This window comes from Panthera pardus, unplaced genomic scaffold (genome assembly GCF_024362965.1).
Source record: "Panthera pardus isolate Hobbes unplaced genomic scaffold, ASM2436296v1 HiC_scaffold_10, whole genome shotgun sequence".
In the NCBI taxonomy this organism is placed as follows: Eukaryota; Metazoa; Chordata; class Mammalia; order Carnivora; family Felidae; genus Panthera; species Panthera pardus.
The window spans coordinates 74,924,912-74,944,164 of NW_026526655.1; the positions used below are offsets into that span (position 1 = coordinate 74,924,912).

General features: G+C 39.8%; 1 protein-coding gene across 4 annotated transcripts in view; it reads right to left on the bottom strand.

The window, feature by feature from the left end:
- Window positions 1-19,253, bottom strand: part of GPD2 (glycerol-3-phosphate dehydrogenase 2) — a 141,650-nt gene that overhangs the window by 14,195 nt on the left and 108,202 nt on the right. For all 4 annotated transcript variants that reach the window (XR_008424470.1, XM_053908657.1, XM_053908656.1 and 1 more), the window contains exons 9-12: window positions 15,063-15,256; window positions 1,980-2,114; window positions 1,528-1,703; window positions 874-1,005 (exon numbers count right to left, since the gene is read on the bottom strand). Coding sequence is in view for 3 of the 4 variants with exons in the window: in XM_053908657.1 (XP_053764632.1) it covers window positions 874-1,005; window positions 1,528-1,703; window positions 1,980-2,114; window positions 15,063-15,256 (637 nt within the window). In the remaining variant the exon portion in view is untranslated. The remainder of the gene's footprint in view (window positions 1-873; window positions 1,006-1,527; window positions 1,704-1,979; window positions 2,115-15,062; window positions 15,257-19,253) is intronic.

Below are 19,253 nucleotides of genomic sequence, written 5' to 3' on the forward strand. Positions count from 1 at the left end.
AAGACATAAAATTTCACTTAAGAAAATTCACACTTAGAGAAGTGACGTTGCTCTTTATATACTCTGGTTCTCTAGCAGGCATGAGACAAATGACGACATCATACAGGTTCCCCATCTGCCTGCCAAAGGAGGTTCACAAATTGGGACAAAGTGGAAAAGACTTAATGCCTTCCTACCGAACTGAACCTGGCCCAAACATGCAGACTGCATCCTTTCTCATTTACCATCCACAGTAATCACTCTCCTCTTTGCTAGTGCTTAATATGGATGCTAATTTATGTCACCAGCAAGGCAAAGAATATTAAACAGTATGGTCTCCTCTCCTTAGCTGCCCAAAGTTTTCTGTCTCAGAGTATGCAGATGATGGAAGGCCTGCATCCAATCAACAAGCAAAGGCTTATTGGACATTCATGTTTTAAAGTACAATGAATCATAAATAAGGCGCGGCCTCTGGCTTCACAAAATGTAAAAACCTGATGAGAAACAAAGCTTCAGTCTTTGGTAAGTGAAGGGCCATATCAGGATATGTCATCAGGCAGCACACGAGTGGAAACAACTCGAAGAGTTACAGATTTACAGATGGGGCAAACAGCTGTGAAGTAAGAAGGCTCGGGTGGGATGGGTCTGTGGAGGAGGAACAAATCCATACCGTGTTGTCTATTATTCTTTTGATTGTTACCATTTCAGTATCAGTTCAGAATTTAAGTTTATAAACGAAAGGATCTGTGCCAGGAAGACATGTCGCTATAACGGTTTGGGCTGGCAAGTGGGCATTGAAACATAGCTACATAGAAGTTTTAAAGGAGATGGAAAATGAGCAGGTGAGGGGGATCCCAGGGCAGACCAGAAATTCCCACACGGCCATTCACGTACCTCTGCTTCAATGTATGGAAATTCTGACACAAGACGCACTCCCACTATAGGCCACCTTTTTCCAGTTACACTTGCCATTTTGGCCACCTCAAAAGCCTTGTCCCCATAGGTGGCGGCCAGATGCTGTGCAACCTAGGGAAACAAAACCCCAACAGGCGGGTACCTTGAATACCAATACTTCTCGGCACAGAGCAAAAACTGCACACGCTTATCCTGTCAGTTTTTCACAGCTGGTAACTAATAGTTCCAGGAGGGTATTAGGTTTTGATTTTGTGGGAGGAAACCACTTGGGCTCTGAATGCTTAGGCCAGCACTAACTCTGCCACACATGTATCACTGTATCAGTGACGGATGAAGCTTCGGCTTCACTCTGCCCGCAATATCACTTGTGAAGAACCGCCTTCCTCAGGCTCGAGACAGAAAAATGTGGGAGGCTCTGTCTGTGGAGAACAAACCAAAGAAACTCCGGATTTTAAAATAGAAACTCGTATGGGCACTGCCTTTTCAGCTCTTTTCCTTAGTTCACTTCCATCGTTATGCAGACAGAAACAGACCCAGCAAAAGGAAATTCTAAATCGGGGAGGCCTCCTGGTTGCCAGTTCTGTTAGTTGGCAACGGTGAGCACAGGTAAAGGGTAGGATGATGCACACCCACCTCACTTTCAAGGCCGTAATCCTGGACAAGCCGAATATAGAGTGTGGGGCTCCAATCTTTGCCTCCTTGAAGGAAAAGCCCAACCGTTCTGCTTGGCCCTGCTTTCAGATTGTGAGTCTTGATAGCAGCATTTATGGTATCTTCTGCCATAGAGCGATACGTTGTCCACTTCCCACCTACATAATTCGATGAAGAATTCATCAGGCTACCACCCCTTATTTTCCTCAGACTTACCCATTTACCAACTTATTACCACCAAGATTCACCTGTTGTTTATAACCAATATGGCGCAGCAATGTGTAAGACTTTACTCAGAATCATATATATATATATATATATATATATATATATATATATATCCCTGTTCATTAGCATCAAGGGAGATTCTGGTGTGACAATTTAACTCGCGATCCTATCTGAAGCACATCCCAAACAAAGGTAATATCCCATACCTGCTATAGTGATGAGGCCGCTCTCACTGATATCCACAACATGATTTCTGGAGATGGACTGAGTGTCTGCAGACTTGGGATCTGTAACAAGGGGACGGATACCACTCCATGCTGCCAGGACATCCCCTCTTCTCACTGGGAAGAATCAATGGTAAAGGTTGATAGGATTCCTCAAAGATAGCTCAACAAAGCTATGGCATAGTTAATAAGCAGGGCAGAATTCAGTAAAAGGAACACAGGGATATACACTTTGAAAGGGAGACGAAGCCCTTAAAGATAACAACTGAGTGAGTGGATAAGTACGCAAAAACTCGAAGAATTATTTTGTGACAAAGATAATCTCCATGAAAAAAAGCGAAGAACCTGAAATCACGGGGGGCGGGGACACTGGTACCAAAAAGGAAACAAAAGAAACACATTAGCAGCCCTCAGCAGCAGGGGGGGGTGGGGGGGGGGGGTGGGGGGGCAATCTAAAATAGCTGAAAGAAACAACAACAAAGTAGAAACAAAGACAAACCAGTAGATTTCTGACTTGTTACATTTCCTCCTAGAATATATCTAGCTATCTCTTCTCAGGACAAAGATCCTTACTAAACAAACAAGCCTGTAACAGGATATTATCTCCCCTCATCAATGCTAACTTCTTATTGAGCATTTAGAGTAGGCTTAGCGTTGTCAAAGCACTTGATATGTACTTTTCATTTCATTTCATCTCACAAAGACCCATAACATCAGTTATAATTATTCTCACCATACAGATAAGAAAAACAAAAAACAAAACAAACAAAAAAAGAACCTGAAAAAGTTTAACTAGCCCAAAGCAAACATTTTATAAATGGTAGAACATCAGAACCCAGTTCTTCCCGATTATAAAGTTCATATTCTTACCCACTAAATGTACCCACCATCTTTCGACTTTTGACAGTCTTCATGCCCTTTTTCTTCTCTCATCCCATTATCTTTTTAACTGTCACAAAAACAGGTATACTGGCTCCTCCCAGTATAGACACGCAATATTTGTGTTACAGTGTATGGAAGGTCTTTAAATATTCAAGATACCATGGAATTTCTCTTACTGTCTCTATCAAAATACAATCAGCACTCTGTACCAAGAATTCATGGAATTTACAATAGAATTAGACAGCTGTTGCAGAGCACTCATTACTGAACTTAAAGATGGCTAAACAGAGTAGCCTAGTTGTGGTTCTCATGCACCGTGAGGTGCAAGGCCAAGACCCAAGGGCAGAGTTTTCAGAATCCACTCTTCTTTACCCAGATCAGCTTTAGGAATGGCTTAGCCCCTTTCTTCTCCACTCTACACATCAAGGAGATGACCTCATGTACCAGTCCAACAGCTGCCAAATGATATAGACTATGAGGGAGTGAATGCTTACCTGGTCTTTCTGCACTTACTTTCATAAACCAGTTAAATTATTCCTGGATAATGGAAGAGTAAGTGGGGGGGGGGGGGGGGGGGGTGGAGGTTCCTGGGTGGCTCAGTTGATTAAGTGTCTGACTCTTGGTTTTGGCTCAGGTCATGATCTCAAGGTTCATGGGATCACATCGAGCCACCATATTGAGCCCCCCATTGGGCTCTGCACTAACAGTGCGGAGTCTGCTTGGGATTCTCTCTCTCCCATTCTCTCTGCCCCTTCCTCTCTCTCTCTCTCTCTCTCTCTCTCTCTCTCTCTCTCAATGATCTCATGATTCATGGTATCACATTGAGCCACCGTATTGAGCCCCCCATTGGGCTCTGCACTAACAGTGCGGAGTCTGCTTGGGATTCTCTCTCTCCCATTCTCTCTGTCCCTTCTCCGTGCTCTCTCTCTCTCAAAATAATAAATAAACTTAACAACAACAACAACAACAACAACAAAAATGCTTTAAGAAGAGTAAGTGCAATTTTACTTCTACCATGACTTGGGATCAGGTGTTACCTCCTTCATCTAATTCCCAGCTATTGAAAAGTTGACTGTAGATAGTCTTTCAAACATCAAGACAATGGGAAAACTGGGTATCCACGTGCAGAAGGATAAGCTCAAAATGGATCTAAGATCTATACATAAAAGCTAGAAAGATACAGCATTTAGAAAAATATATATATACAGGTCTACATGACAGGGAACTTGGCAATGATTTCTTGTATATGATCCCAAAGGCACAGGCTAAAAAAGAAAATAAAAGACAGAGATAAAACAGATTTCTCAAAATTAAAAACTTTTGTGCATCAAAAGACAGTATCAACAGAATGAAAGGGTAACCCATGTAATAGGAAAAAAAAAAATTGTAAATTCTATCTCTGTCAAGGTGTTAGTAATCAGAATATATAAGAACTCTTGAAACTCAATAACTAAAAAAGACAATGTGATGAAATCTGGGCAAAGGATTTTCAAACATATTTCTCCAAAGATCTCCAACTGGCCAATGAACACATAAAATGATGCTCAACATCACCAACCACTAGAAATGCAAATGAAAACCACAAGGAGACACAGCTTCACGTCCATGGGGATGGCTATTGTAACCAATCACAAAAAACAGAAAATAACAAATGTTGGGCGAGAATTGTGGGAGAAAGTGGGATAGCCTTGGGCATTGCCGACGAGAAGGTTAAGATGCTGCAGTCAACTAAGAGTAAGTGCATGGCATTTCCTCAAAAAGTTCAACATAGAATCACCACATGATCTAGCAATTATAATTCTGGGTACATACATACCCCAGGGAACTGAAAGCAGGGAAAATTTGTACACCTCCACGTTCATAGCAGCATCATTCATAATTATCGAAATATGGAAGTAACCCAAGTGACCACTAATAGATGAATGGATAAATAACATGTGGTCTAGGGGCACCTGGGAGGCTCAGCTGGTTAAGTGTCCAACTTCAGTTCAGGTCATGATCTTATGGTTCGTGAGTTCGAGCCCCACATCAGAAACTGCTGTCAGCACAGAGCCCACTTCAGAAACTCTATCCCCCTCTCTCTCTGCCCCAACCCCATTTGTGCACCCACTCTCTCTCTCCCTCTCTCAAAAGTAAGTAAGCATTTAAAAAATGCTAATAACATGTGGTCTAGACACAGAATGCAATATTATTAGGCTTTAAAAAGTAAGGAAATCCTGACACATGCTACCTTGAAGACATGCTAAGTATAATAAGTCATTCACAAAAGAACAAATATTGTATGGTTCCATTCATATGACATACCTAGAGTAGTTAAACTCATACAGACAGTAAGTAGAATGGTGATTAGCAGGGGGTGGGGAGGTGGTATATGGGGAGTGAATTTTTAATGGGTACAGAGTTAGGGAGGATAAAAAAGTTCTGGAGATTGATGATGGTGATAACTGCACAAAAAGATGCATATATTTAATGCCACAGAACTGTATACTTAAAAATGGTCAAACTGATAAATTTTGTAATATATATATATATATTTAATCATAATTAAAAAAAAAATCAAGACAAAAGGAAAAATTGACAAACTTCAAGTCTCAGAAGATTAAGACAGAATTTTACATATAATACAGAAGTCTCAGGACCCCTACAGCCCATGCCATCCCCAGCCTTAGTTCAAATTAAAATCTCTCATTCAGGGGAGCACATTTTTATGAGCACGGGACAGTGTGATTTTAGATCCCACTCAATGCTTGGTAGCGTGCCCTTGTACAGTGAACCTCCTGTATTTATACACAGCACTACCTGAAAAGTATTTAGAAAATATCCAGCAGACTCTTTATGTAAAGAGCTACAAAGACTCCTTGAAATGATTGGAATAGTCTAATTATTACTTTATTATTATTATTATTGTTTACAAAGTGCCTAACCAAGTACCGGAGAAAGACCCTAAAAACAAGTTCTACTGAGCGGCAACTGGGTGGCTCAGTCAGTTAAGCGTCCAGCTTTGGCTCAGGTCATGATCTCACAGTCCATGAGTTCAAGCCCCCCATCAGGCTCTGTGCTGACAGCTCGGAGCCTAGAGCCTGCTTTGGATTCTGTGTCTCCCTCTCTCTCTCTGCCCCTCCTCTCTCTCTCTCTCTCTCAAGAATAAACATTAAAAAAATTAAAAACAAGTTATACTGAATGATAGATAATCCCTCCATCTTTATCTCAAATGGAAAAAACAGATTTCTGGTAAAGACAAATTCAACTAGGTAAATTTGGCATGATTTAATACAGCTCCTTGAGGGCCACACTCTTTTTTTTTTTTTTATTTCATTTTTTTTTATTTTTTGAGGGTCACAATCTTAACACGACTATAATCTGAAAGAAGAGGCACCCGTACACGTCTACAGTGGTGGTTAATCAAATCCATATCTAAACATGGGATGCGAAAAAAAGAAGAAACATCATACAGTGATGCAGAAAGCCCAAGGCTTCCAGTCTTGTTAACTGGAGACCTAAGGGAGTCTGAATGCTGGGATTCCATTTCTAAACCTGCTCCTCTGATATGTGTAATTTCTTCATTAGGTTTAATCCTGATGGCTTCCATGGAAGGAGGGTTAATTCTTGCTTCACGCAATTCCACAAAAGTCTTGTGTAACCTCAACACAAATCATGCAATGTTTTAATCTTTACAAAAACCCTAACTAGGAAATTACCACTATTTTCCATTAGAGTTCAAATAGCCCTCTGAGTCAAAAATAAACCTTAGCCAACCACATACAACGTCACTGTGGTCACCACAAAGTCTGCAGCGTGTGTCTGTGAAATTCCTTAGGTAGCCACACTGATCAGGAATTTGGCTCCAACTTTTAAAGTCCTCTGACTGGTTTTAAAATTATTTGATGGAAAATGAGACTCTCTAGAGTAAATCTGTAACATATGCAAATCTTCTTTGTGCAAATGCTTTACCTTTTTTTTTTTCTTTTTTCTTTGCCTTTTCTGGTATATCAGCCAGAAAAACACATCTGTAAAATTGCATTGTTGAAAACAAAAAGGCCAAACTAAAATATCCAAGGTTTTCATTCATAGAGGAATATTAAATAAAACAATGTGTATACTGACATCATTTTTAATCCTTACTCTTGATGTTGATACTCAAAAAAAGAAAACACTACCAAAAGAGTTCATAATGTGTTAGGAAACTTAATTTACTTTATATCTTAGCGTTCAGCTTTTTAACCTCAGACTTATATCAGATAAAATTGGGATTAAATTGATTTAAAAAGATTTTTTTTAATGTTTATTTTTGAAGGAGAGAGAGAGACAGAGGGAGAGTGGGGGAGGGGCAGAGAGAGAGGGAGACACAGAATCGAAAGCAGGCTCCAGGCTCTGAGTTGTCAGCACAGAGCCTGACGCGAGGCTCAAACCCACAAACCTTGAGATCATGACCCAAGCCGAAGTCAGATGCTTAACTGATTGAGCCACCTAGGCGCCCCAGGATTAAGTTTATTTTAAAAGATACATGTAAGATAAATAATCAAATTTTAAATCATATTTAAAATATGAATCAGTCTTTATGGTCTGCAGGATTTTTACAGTATTAGACCAGAGAGTGGTTGGATCAGGCTGTCTATCAGTTTTCTCCCAAGCTTTTTATTTTACTTTTTTTTAAATTTTTGTAATGTTTATTTAGTTTTGAGAGAGGGAGGGAAAGGTGGGGAGGGGCAGAGAGAGAGGGAGACACAGAATCCGAAGCAGGCTCCAGCCTCCAAGCCATCAGCACAGAGCCCACCGTGGGGCTCGAACCCACAAACTGTGAGATCATGGCGTGAACCAAAGTCAGATGTTCAACTGACTAAGCCACCCAGGTGCCCCAAGTTTTCTCCCAAACTTAAGATTTAATGATTTTTGTGGATTATGCAAAATGCTATTTCCTGCTGAAGGATAAAGTGGTTGTACCTCTCCACCACTGGAATTAAGTAATGACTGGTCAGGGACATCGGTATAATCTATGTCCATAGGGCAGAGCATAGTTAAACACACAAAACATGAATTCTAACCTCTTGTATAAAAGACAGCAACCAACTGAACTAACATATTTCTCTCCTTATCACCTATTCACCCACAGTGGAAACCTTGCACTTTGTTAAACAAACCCTAATTAAAGTTGTCTGATGAAAGAGATTCACAAGCAGTAGACAGAATAGAGAATCGTTAAGATACCTTTTAATTCTGCCTGAAACTGCTACAGCCATATTGTAACCATAGAGGAAACAACCGCAGGATAAAGCCAACTTGGAGGGTGGGAAGGTGAAGAGAAATAAGGGCCCTGTGCCTTAGACATCGCAGAATCACTGAGTTCATCACCTCTTGAGCCTTCTTACTGCTGGAGGTTTTTTGGGTTTTGTTTTTTTTTTTAACAAGATAATAAATTTATTTTATATAACAAAAAAATACAGACTCAGCAACTCTCTTAAATCGAGTATTTCCTTCTCTAAAAGTATATATAAATACCTCTAGATTCTGTACAGCAGCACTGTTCCTTAGACTTTCTGCAGTGCTGGAAAGGTCCTCTATCCACAAGGTCCAATTTGCTAGCCACCAGCTGCATGAGGCTATTAAGCACCTGAAATGTGGCTCGTGTGACTGAGGAACTGAATTTCAAATTTTATTTAATTTTAACTAATTAAAAATGAAATTTCCACATGATATGCATATGCACAGGCTATGCCATTACACAAGGCAGCTCTAGAATAAAAATCCCCTAGTAATAAGTAGATCTCAGCCTGGTCCTGGGAGATCATCAAGCTGGGGACCTTCCACAGGGCCACCTTGCCCACAACTCTAATTGAGCATCCTTTCGGTGAAATTTGACTGCATTTCCTTGGCTCAGGAGAATACAATCTGCTATAATAGTGTGCTTTCCCCGCAAATACTTTACTGTCCCAACATGTTCCACATTTATCCTTTCAGAGTATCCTTCTCTCCTACTCATTTCATGAGTTAATGGGAAATGAAAAATATTTTTACTAAATTAAGCATTCCTACCCTCAAGTTCTTACCCAGAAATCCTTTCTGTCATTCAGGTTGCAGCCAAGAGTAAGTAGTGGATATCACCCTACTTTAAATTCTCCAAGGTATGATACATGAAGAAGATAACTCAAACCAAGGCCTTTATGCGTCAGAGCTCAAAAATTCATCTTGATTTTTTTTGGTTCTCCTACTACCAGGATAGCTGAACCATATTTCATTACTGTTTCATTTTTCCCACCAGGTTGAAAGTCTTCAGCAATGTCAATTCTAGTATTTCCCAGCACCCCAAATACTCCATCAAGTATGGGTCACGTATAGTGATCAATAAATATGAAGCGGCACATTAAAACATTCTGAACTTCTCATGTCAAGCAAGAACAGGTGACGTTACAAAAATCAAAAGAAATAATGTATTTGGGCCTCGGAGCCAATATTCCAGGCTGTAAGTAAAGTACCTAATGACTATATATTTAAACAATCGGGTAGTCTCTTTTAACATAAATGAGTGCTTTAATAAAACAAGATGACAGGAAACAACACTACTGTTAAAGTTGGGAAAAGTCCTCATTAAACACCACTTGTTAGACCGATTCACCCAGATGGCACTCGGTTGATTTTTTAAGTGCCAAATGCCCAGATGTTACAAAACCCACGTACCTCCACGGTGTATAAAAGTACTTGGCACTATTTTCAAAAAAGGTGTTGTCAAAATAAAATAGTCCTTTTACCATCGTGTTTGAGAATTATTTTTATTGCAATCCCAATGCAGGTTTTAGCATGTATAATATATAAAGAGTAAACTCTCAATAATAAAGTTAAATAGGCATTTTTCACAGCTGGCTGAAACGACTAAGTGCTGTGTAATTGTTTCAAATTATAATGAATATTTTTACTCTTAAAACCTTGGCAAGACAAGGGTTTGTTTTAAAAATTAATAGACAATGAAGCCCACAGGATGTGACCATTAAGAGCTAAATGTGTGGTTTTGCTTCACGTGAGTTATTTAGCCACACGTTCTGGGGCGTTCTTTCTCATGTTTGCCGCTTTCCAAAAGAATCAATAAAAAGCATGTGAAAATATCTAAATGAACACAGGGGAAATAGTGTCAGAAATCAATACGTCTCTACCAGCATGTTTAACCTGCTGAAATGAAGTGTTAATCACAGAAATAAGATACCATATTACATTTATAAACTAATGAAACTAGAAAAAGCAAAGCGTGTGACACTATAATTAAACAGCTGGAAGACGTCCAAGCCTGTGTAAGTTGATAACCCTGGTACAATCTCTGGCAGTGAAAAGGCAGGTCTGCAGCGAGTTGATACGGCCAGCTTGGTTGTTAATTGAATAACCGGCAATCTATAAACACTACTAATTGCGTGTGTGGGAACCTGTGTACAACTAAAGACGCTGCCTGAAGGAGCACTCCAGAAAGCCTGCGTGAATAAAGCGCTCGGCAAATCTTCTGTCTCGCTCGATCCCTTTGAGTCAGAGCTTGGTTCCCCCACTGCATCCTTCTGATTAACCTCTACACGGCAGACTTAATGATATATTTTTCAAAAGATCGTTTTTCTTCCTAACCCCGCTAGGCACCGCACAACTGTCAATGCCCCATTTCAGAAAAGAACAAACAAGTCATCTAGAAAATTCAGCCTGTGAATGGAAAGCTTTCGAAATCGTAAAAGAAGACATGGTCTTATTCCCAACAGGCAAAATGCTTTTCAGAATTGTTGCGACGCGTTTTGCAGAAATGTGGCAGCTGCTGAGAACAGCACGGAGTGTTAAGATTTGACACTTTTTTTTCCCCCCTTCCTTAAGGATATAGCCATTTGGGGAGGCTCGGAAACCGTTGTCAGAATTTTACTTATTCATCCATTTAATAAATCCTTTTAAGCTGATTATGTCAACCCTGGTGACTGCAAAACATTTCACAACTACGGCTCTAGGATCTAAACAAACTTTTTATTTTTCAGGTCTGTAGAGAAGACCGCTTGGCCCAAGGGATTAGTTATGAGATATGACACCCCTTCCAGCTTAACATTCAGATCCAAATAAGGCCAGTCTAGAGCAAAGGTCATTATCATTCTGCAAGTGTCTAGCAGCTTCCAGAAAATGAATTGAGAGACTTAATCCACTCCCTGGTGGATATAATACCACATCATAAAACCCGGGACTACCAGCGAGAGTTCTGTGCGGTACTTAGCAGTGCAAGTATTACAGCTGGACTGACTTGGCCTCATCGTGGCTCCAACACGAACAAACTGGGGGCTAGGAAGCCTCAAGTCATGGGGCCTCGGTTTCTGCGTCTGTAAAATAGGAACTGCAGGGTACATCTCGTTATGTCGTCATGAGGAACCAAAGAAAAAATGAGGGCGACGTGCTCAGTAGAGTGTCTTGCATGTAGAAAAGTGCTCAGGAATTGTAGGGTTTTAAAAAATAAAGCATGCATTACCCATTACAGACAAACGGAGAGATCAAAATACGTGCACAGCACCAGCCTGTGGCCAAATAACTGGGTAGTGTCTGAAGCTGAGTTTCTCTCTTCCATTTCATCAGGATGGAAGAGACATCGAATTGCACCAGAATTCCTTGGAAAAAATAACAAACTTGAACGTCTCCACTTTAAGACACAGACATATATTAGCAAACTGCGTTCTATCCAGACTGAGGGTAACGCCTCACATATGAGACCTTCGGTCAACTAGAAACAAAGATGAAAACAAACTATAAGGAATCATTATGAATTAATTGTTTTAAAAAGAATAAGTTGGTAAGTCAGAAAGGTGTGATAGATGGTGTGCACAGGGAAATAAATGCAGTATGTGAAACGGCTGTCACCTTTGCTTTCACACCAGATATTTGCTGCTTAGAGAATTTTTAATCTCAAGAGTCCCCAGGCTGCTAGAAGAAAAGGCCGGATGTACACCGTTTAGATATTAATTTCAGCCACTTTTACCAAAAATCACAATTGGCAAAAAAAAACCCTCTTTGTTACTTTTACCAAGTAACCTAACAAAAGGCATGCTAAGTGACAAGAAGTTACAGACCAACCAAAACCCCGGCAGGTATTGCTAAATCCTCTGTCCATTCACAGAAGAAAGTGGGGGGTGGAGGGGGTACACGATTCAGTCTCTGCTACAGCCCAAAGGCTCATTTCACTGGTGGAAATCCTCACCTACAACACGGGCACAGTGGCCTTTTGGAACCTGCACCTGTTTCCAGTATATCCAGCCTCACAGCACATATAAGCAGCTAGATTTCTCATCTTACTGCATTTGAACTTTAAGAAGCTGGAAACTGTCAACAAAGAGCTCTCTGCTCTTGAATTAATTTTATTTCTTGCTCCAACAATCCAAACTTCCTGCTCTTAGGGCCCAATATCAATCCACTTTTAGCTAATATGGTACTCAGGTGAATGCAAAATGTAGCAGGATTCGTTAACAATAATCATTTATACATTAAAATACAATCATATCCAGAGGCACCTGGATGGCTCAGTCGGTTAAGCGTCTTGACTTCGGCTCAGGTCAAGATCTTATGGTTTGTGAATTAGAGCCCCACCTTGGGCTCTGTGCTGACAGTTCAGAGCCTGGAGCCTGCCTCAGATTCTGTGTTTCCCTCTCTCTCTGCTCCTACCCCGCTCATGCTCTGTCTCTGTCTTTCAAAAATGAATAAACGTTAAAAAAAAAAAATACAATCATATCCAGATGAAAGTCCTCCTAGATTTCAAAAGAAAGTATCTAGCTAAAATTACATTGCATTTTGAATACTTGAATATGGATATTAAATAAGGCATGACCATTTCCCAAATAACTGTGTGCGTGTATATGAGTGTGTGAGAATACAGACATTAGTCACACAAATCTCAGTTATGAGTGTGTATTATACCTGTACCATTATTGTAGATCCCAGAGACGTCACTCAAAATTAAAATGTATCCATTACTTGAAATCAGAAGAAACTACCTCTATACAATATGGATCATTCAATTAAACCAGGAGAGTCCCCTGAACAATTTTTTTTTTTTTTTAAGGAAGTTTGCTTGTTTATAAATGTGTGATCACATGATGATAAAAAATCCCTTGGGGAAAAAGGATTCATGGACTTTAGTGAGTCACATCAAGAAATAAATTGTGGCTTTGTATGTCCTCCACTGAAGCCAACATTATAGAAGATTCCTGACACAAAAAGATGAAGAGTATATATTTTTCAAAATCTAAAAATTTCTACCTTAATATAAAAAGATTTTCAAACTGCTACCAGCATCAAAAACCCTGAAAACACCTATTACTAATTTATTTCATTTCAACCCCGTATTGAGGGGCATACCAGATAGACAACAAGCTTTGTGGCTGAATAAAGAATCCTTACCCTCAAGGAGCTGCAAGTGAGAATACACCTTAGACTCCTGCCTATATATAACATTGTGATATACTAGATCACCGTTCTACAAAAGTGTGGTGGTTTCCAAAGGGGAAATAGTATTTTGTCAAAATGAGAAGGTGGGGGAAAGGGCATCCCAGAGCAAGGTTTCATCCTAAACAAAGCATGAGGTTGAAAAGTGCACGAACTGATTTGGAGGTGATAAGACCACAGAAGGCACAAAGGTGGAGTACTGAATAGAAACCTGCAAAGACAAGTTGTGGAGAGCCTTAGAGATAGTTTAGAGCCAAGCCAGATAGCTTAGAATTTCTCTGAAAGTCAATGAGGAACATCCAAGGGATGTTTTTGAGCAGGGAAGTGATGGTGAGAATGGTGTTTCAGAAAGAGGGTGCTGATGGAAGGGTGAGACAGGGTGGGAACGGGGACCTGACCTTGGGAAGCCAGTTAGAAGGCCAGGGCAGCTGCTTGAGTGAGAAATGACATAGGCGTGACCAGGACAATGAAGTGAGAGGGGATTTACAGGGTACTGCAGAGTGAGCACAGATAGGAACTGGACTGAATGTGCAAAGAGAAGGATCCCCAAAGATGAGGGGGGTGCCTGGGTGGCTCAGTCCGTTAAGTGTCCAACTCTTGATTTTGGCTAAGGTCATGATCTCACGGTTGGTGAGTTGAGGCCCTGCATTGGGCTCTGTGCTGACAGGGTGGAGCCTGCTTGGGATTCTCTCTCTCCTCTCTCTCTGCCTCTCCCTTGCTCTCTCTCTCAAAATAAATAAGCATTTAAAATAAATTAAGACTATTACAAAAAAAAAAAAAAAAAAGAAGGCCAGCATGCTATTTCTGGCTTGGGTGACTGGATGATAAGGCTATTAACTGAGATAGGAAATAGAGAAGGACAATGTTAGGAAACTTCAGGAACTAGCTGGGATCAAACATATTCATTATATATATGCAGTGGAGAAAATACTATTAACATCCAAACTAAAAGTAAGTATGCCCTGGTTAGCATGAAAAAGAAGTTAACTTTGGCTCTTTCAATTAAAAAAAAAAAAGCATACTGGGGCACCTGGGTGGCTCAGTCAGTTAATCTTCCAAATTCTCCTCAGGTCGTGATCCCACGGTCTGTGAGTTCAAGCCCTGCATCGGGCTCTGTGCTGACAGCTCAGAGCCTGGAGCCTGCTTTGGATTCTTGTGTCTCCCTCTCTCTCTCTGCCCCTCCCCTGCTCACATCTGTCTCTCTCTCTCTCAAAAATAAATACACATTTAAAAAAATTAAAAAATAAACTAAAAAAAATAAAAAAGCATACCTATCCTACTTAGTTAAATCCACTGTCAACACTACTTTTCATATAGAAAATCTCAAGAAGCTCTCAGATTATATAGCTCTATCCTCTCATTTTTTGATTAATTATTTCCTAAGGATATCCTGTATCTGTAAATCAGATCTTCCTGAACTCTAGAAATTAAACTGCAATGCAAACATGTCATGCTCTTCTCAGAGAGCACAAGTGTTTAGAGCTCACGTATGGCTTGTGTACAGCCATTAGAGATGGTCAGAAAATGACTGCGTGAGGTTCGTGTGGATGTAGAAAGCAGGGGGGGACCAAGCAGCTGCTTCGCACTGTGGTATAATTTAGTCCCCATAAACCTTCCAGAAGAAGTGGTCAGTACAGAAGAGTCAGGTGTGAGGAGGACTCAGACCTTAGATGTGGCAGTTACCAGTAAGAGCTGGGATGGGCCGGGAGATAGAAAAGAAGGAAAACAAACTCAAAGGAATGCATAAGTTACCTTCAACATCACAACTCAGGTAGTTACGCACTTCGTTCAAAATGAAATTGATATCTTCTTCCGAAGGGATAGGATGGTGTGTAATATCCGTTGGAGTGTCGGTAGTGCCGGCTATTGTCATCTTTTGCCAGGGTAAGAAGAAAATTACTCGCCCATCGCTGGTTGCTGGGTCAAGCAGTCCCATGCTCTCTGGGCTGATGTAAAAAGAAGGGTTACAGATTTCTGAAATTAGCAGAAGTTTAATCCTTAATCTGCAGTCTAAAAACTACTTTATTCACTAATTCTCATAGAAGCAAACAAGAAACACATGAACTATTACTTTAACTGCCGATACTCTAGCCTAGAAATTCCTAAAAGAAAAAAAAAATAATATTGGTAACAGAAAAAGAAGGGAGCATGTGTGATATTAAAACTCACAGCTCAACCAGCCCTCTCCATCTCAACAACGCAAGGTTAATTAAGAAAGTGGACTTCACTTTCCAATTGTTTGGGTTTTTATATTCTTTGGACCATTCACATCAGATAATGTCAGCAGGGATAAGTGTCTATAATTCCTTTTGTGATGGTGAATTAAGGATTGCTCTTCAACCTTTTTTCAAGTCAATGAAAAGTATTTTCCTTGGACATTTGACATTTGACACATCTTTCAGTGGAAGGTCTCAGAAGTACATGAGAAAAGTGAAGGCTCTAAGTTTCTAGCAACTAAAATGTGATCAGAAAAGTTCTTTACTTCTTTGTACCTAGATGAACTTACACCACTTCACCAAATATGAAATTTCTTACTTTACTTCAATTTTATAGAAATCTCAAGAAGTGCATCAATGAGAAAAGGGCTGGGTTTTCTACTATTACATAAATAACAGTGAATGAGGGTAAGGTCAAAAAAGGGAGAGGAATATCTTAGCAACGACAGTCTTTAAACAGACATAAGAGGCTAATGTATTATGCTATTAAATCAAGGTTCGAAGATGCCTCTTTTGACAGATTACATAAAATCTTCCCAAATATGAGTCAATAATTTTCACTAACACATACTTAATATTTTAAACCCAAATTATAAAACACACCAGAAATAATAAGCAACTAGAAATATTAACAAAACCTGTCCAGTTGTCTCATTAAATCAGAAACTATTGTTTTCATGCATTCATGAACCATTCAAAGAAATTTGGAGAAGTTGAAAAAGGGGCGGGATGATCTTAAAGTGTCATGTTCAAACAGTTAGGCCCTACCAATCTTCAGAGAGCTGTTTCAGTCTGACTGAATTCTCATAGCAAGCCAATGTTAAAGACATTTTCAGCTTCTATTAATGAAATTTCTTAAATAGAAAACACAATTCCATTTGGTTTAAATAAATTTCAAGAAGTCCCTCCTATACCCGTAAATTTAAAAAAAGTGTAAACTTTTTATGTTTATCATTCCTCTGAAAAAACTTAAAAAAAAAAAACTCATATTGATTCAATTGTATAAGGGTGAGGGCCTAACAAGTGCTTAAAAGTAAACAACAATAATTTATTTCATGAAAAAGAAATCTAGGGATACCTGGCTGGCTCAGTGGGTAGAGTACGTGACTCTTGATCTTGGGGTCTTTAGTTAAACCTCATGTTGGGCATACAACTTGTTCAAAAAAAAAAAAAAAAAGAGCTACAAAATTACTTGAAAAAAAAAAAAAGAAATCTATAGTCAGCTTAGCATATGCATCTTCTTTATGTAAACCACAAAGAGTGTAAGGCTTTTGTTGCAAAGACCCATGAGTCCCATGAAATGCTGCCATTTCTTTTTTTTTTTTTTTTTTTTAATGTTTATTTTTTGTGAGGGAGAGAGAGCAAGCACACAGGGGAGGGGCAGAGAGAGGGGGAGACACAGAATCCAAAGCAGGCTCCAGGCTCTGAGCTGTCAGCACAGGGCCCGACATGGGGCTTGAACTCACCAACCGTGGGGTCGTGACCTAAGCTGAAGTCAGATGCTTAACTGACTGAGCCGTGACTGAGTACCGGAAATGCTGCCATTTCTACAGAGCCTTTGTAGAAAGAACCACTGTCTACAGGATCCGTGAGAGACATGGAGAGAGTGGGCCACAGTCCTACTTAACATACGCAAAATGCATCAGAGAAGTGGGTCAATCATTTAAACCTTCAGCTAAGATTTCATCTTCATTCAGGGTTGAAGGAAATAATTTTACTTTCATTTTTATATATTGAAAACTATAAGTATCGAATATTTTATATTTTTTTCTTTGTGTTTCTCCTAAGACTCTCTTAAAAAAAATCTTAAAAGACACTAGTTAATTACGTAGTTTGTAAGCAACTGATTTGATCCTGGGTTAATATGCCCTTACATTAAATCAGTCACTTTGGGGCTGGGAATTAACTCATTCAGAGTTCAAGCTTTCAATCTGATAAATAGTACCATGTTGAAACAAAAGAATAAACTGCATCTCCTAACATTTAAGGAACAAATTATATGTTGGTATATTTTATGCATGATCATTTTATAGAGCAGATATCATATGAGGTACTTAAGTAACTCAATAAACCTGACAAAATTTTGCGTAAAATTATTATATTCAACAACCTAGACATGAAATGCTATTAGGAAAGCACAACTACTGAATCCTTTAAAAAAAACCTTCCAATGCAATAAAAGCAGTTTAAAGGGTGAAGGTGATGGTTACCAACACACGCATAACTGGATCCTGTAGAGAATCAACTGCTTAAGTGAAGACATATGTGTCAAACATAAAATTAACAAGCACAGAGGGAAGACAAAGCTAGTAATGAATGGTATAAAAATTTAAGAATCCACTTGGAAATACCTTTCATCAGTTCTAAATTACCTAATTCATACTCTCCCTTAGGGAAACGTTTGTTTTCTTATGAAGGATTAGTTCTGCAAGGTCACACTAAAGTTTGAAAATGGAGAGCACCTGTAGTGATGGTCTATACGGGACAGGGACACGTAGGTCATTCCTCAATATGTCTGATTCACTGACATCAGGAGGAAAACCACGCTGCTAATTTACGTGTGCGTCTAGGATTAAACATAATGAACATTTTTCTCAAGCAGACCACTGCCTTCCTCAAGTACCCTTATTTCAACTGAAATCAATTTATTGTTAACTACTTAGCAACCAGTGTTAGAGCTAACAGTACGCACACAGCAATACAGAAACAACAACAACCACCCCCACCACAACAACACCCCCCAGAAACCTGACTTCTTGTCAGGGGTAAAAAAACACCTATAGGTAGAAGGAGGAGATGATTATTTTCATGTGTGTAAAGTCATCGTGCATTGTGGCTGCTTTAAAAAGAGCATCTAACCGCAACTCTGATGGAAATTTCAGGTTTGTTCTTCATGTAAAAACTAAACAACACCTTTAAAATTAAATGATTTCTGTGTTCTGGGTTTTTGGAAACTGAAATAATGCAAACAAAAAAAGTCTGCTACCATGGCACATGTCTTTGAGGGTCATAACAAGGTTAACAAATGCCATAAAGATACTCCCAAAACAGCCCAACACGACATACACATGGTCCTTGCCTTACATTTAGCAGCCTACACTCAACAAATCAGTGGCTACTGGACTCACTGCATATCTAAACTGATCAGGTTCTAGTGGAAATGTTAGACCTTAAGGTGCCACCACCCAGTGTATGGGGCAGCCCCAGGAGGTCTGACTCATCCCTGAGGGCCAAGTGGAACCCTCGAGCTATAACTGAGTGTGACTGACTGATGAGCCCAGGCAGTCATTTCAGTCTGACATCTCCCAGCCCCACCCAAGAAAGTGAATTGATATGGAGAGCAAAACCAGCCCTCTGGGATGGCTGCAGGTCAGGGCTAGAAGGGAATAAACCCTTAATCCAGGCCAGTATCCAAAACTAAGGAGCTCATCTGCAGCAGACCCTGAGCGGGAATTGGGCTGCAAACCACTCCCGGAAGGTTTCTGACAGGAGGTATAGCGGTTATAGTTCAAGGTGCTAAAAATGGGGACATTAATTCCTCCCAAAGTAGCATGAGATCACTTACTGCATCTGAAGCAGGCCCAGCTGTAACTCACACGTTCACGATTTATGGGGAGGTGCCCTGCAGCTAATGACAAATTCTGGGGATTAAGAAAGGCATCCTGTTTTGAAAATATTACATCCAGGTGATATATATTTATATTTCTTTAAAAGCACCTATCTACTC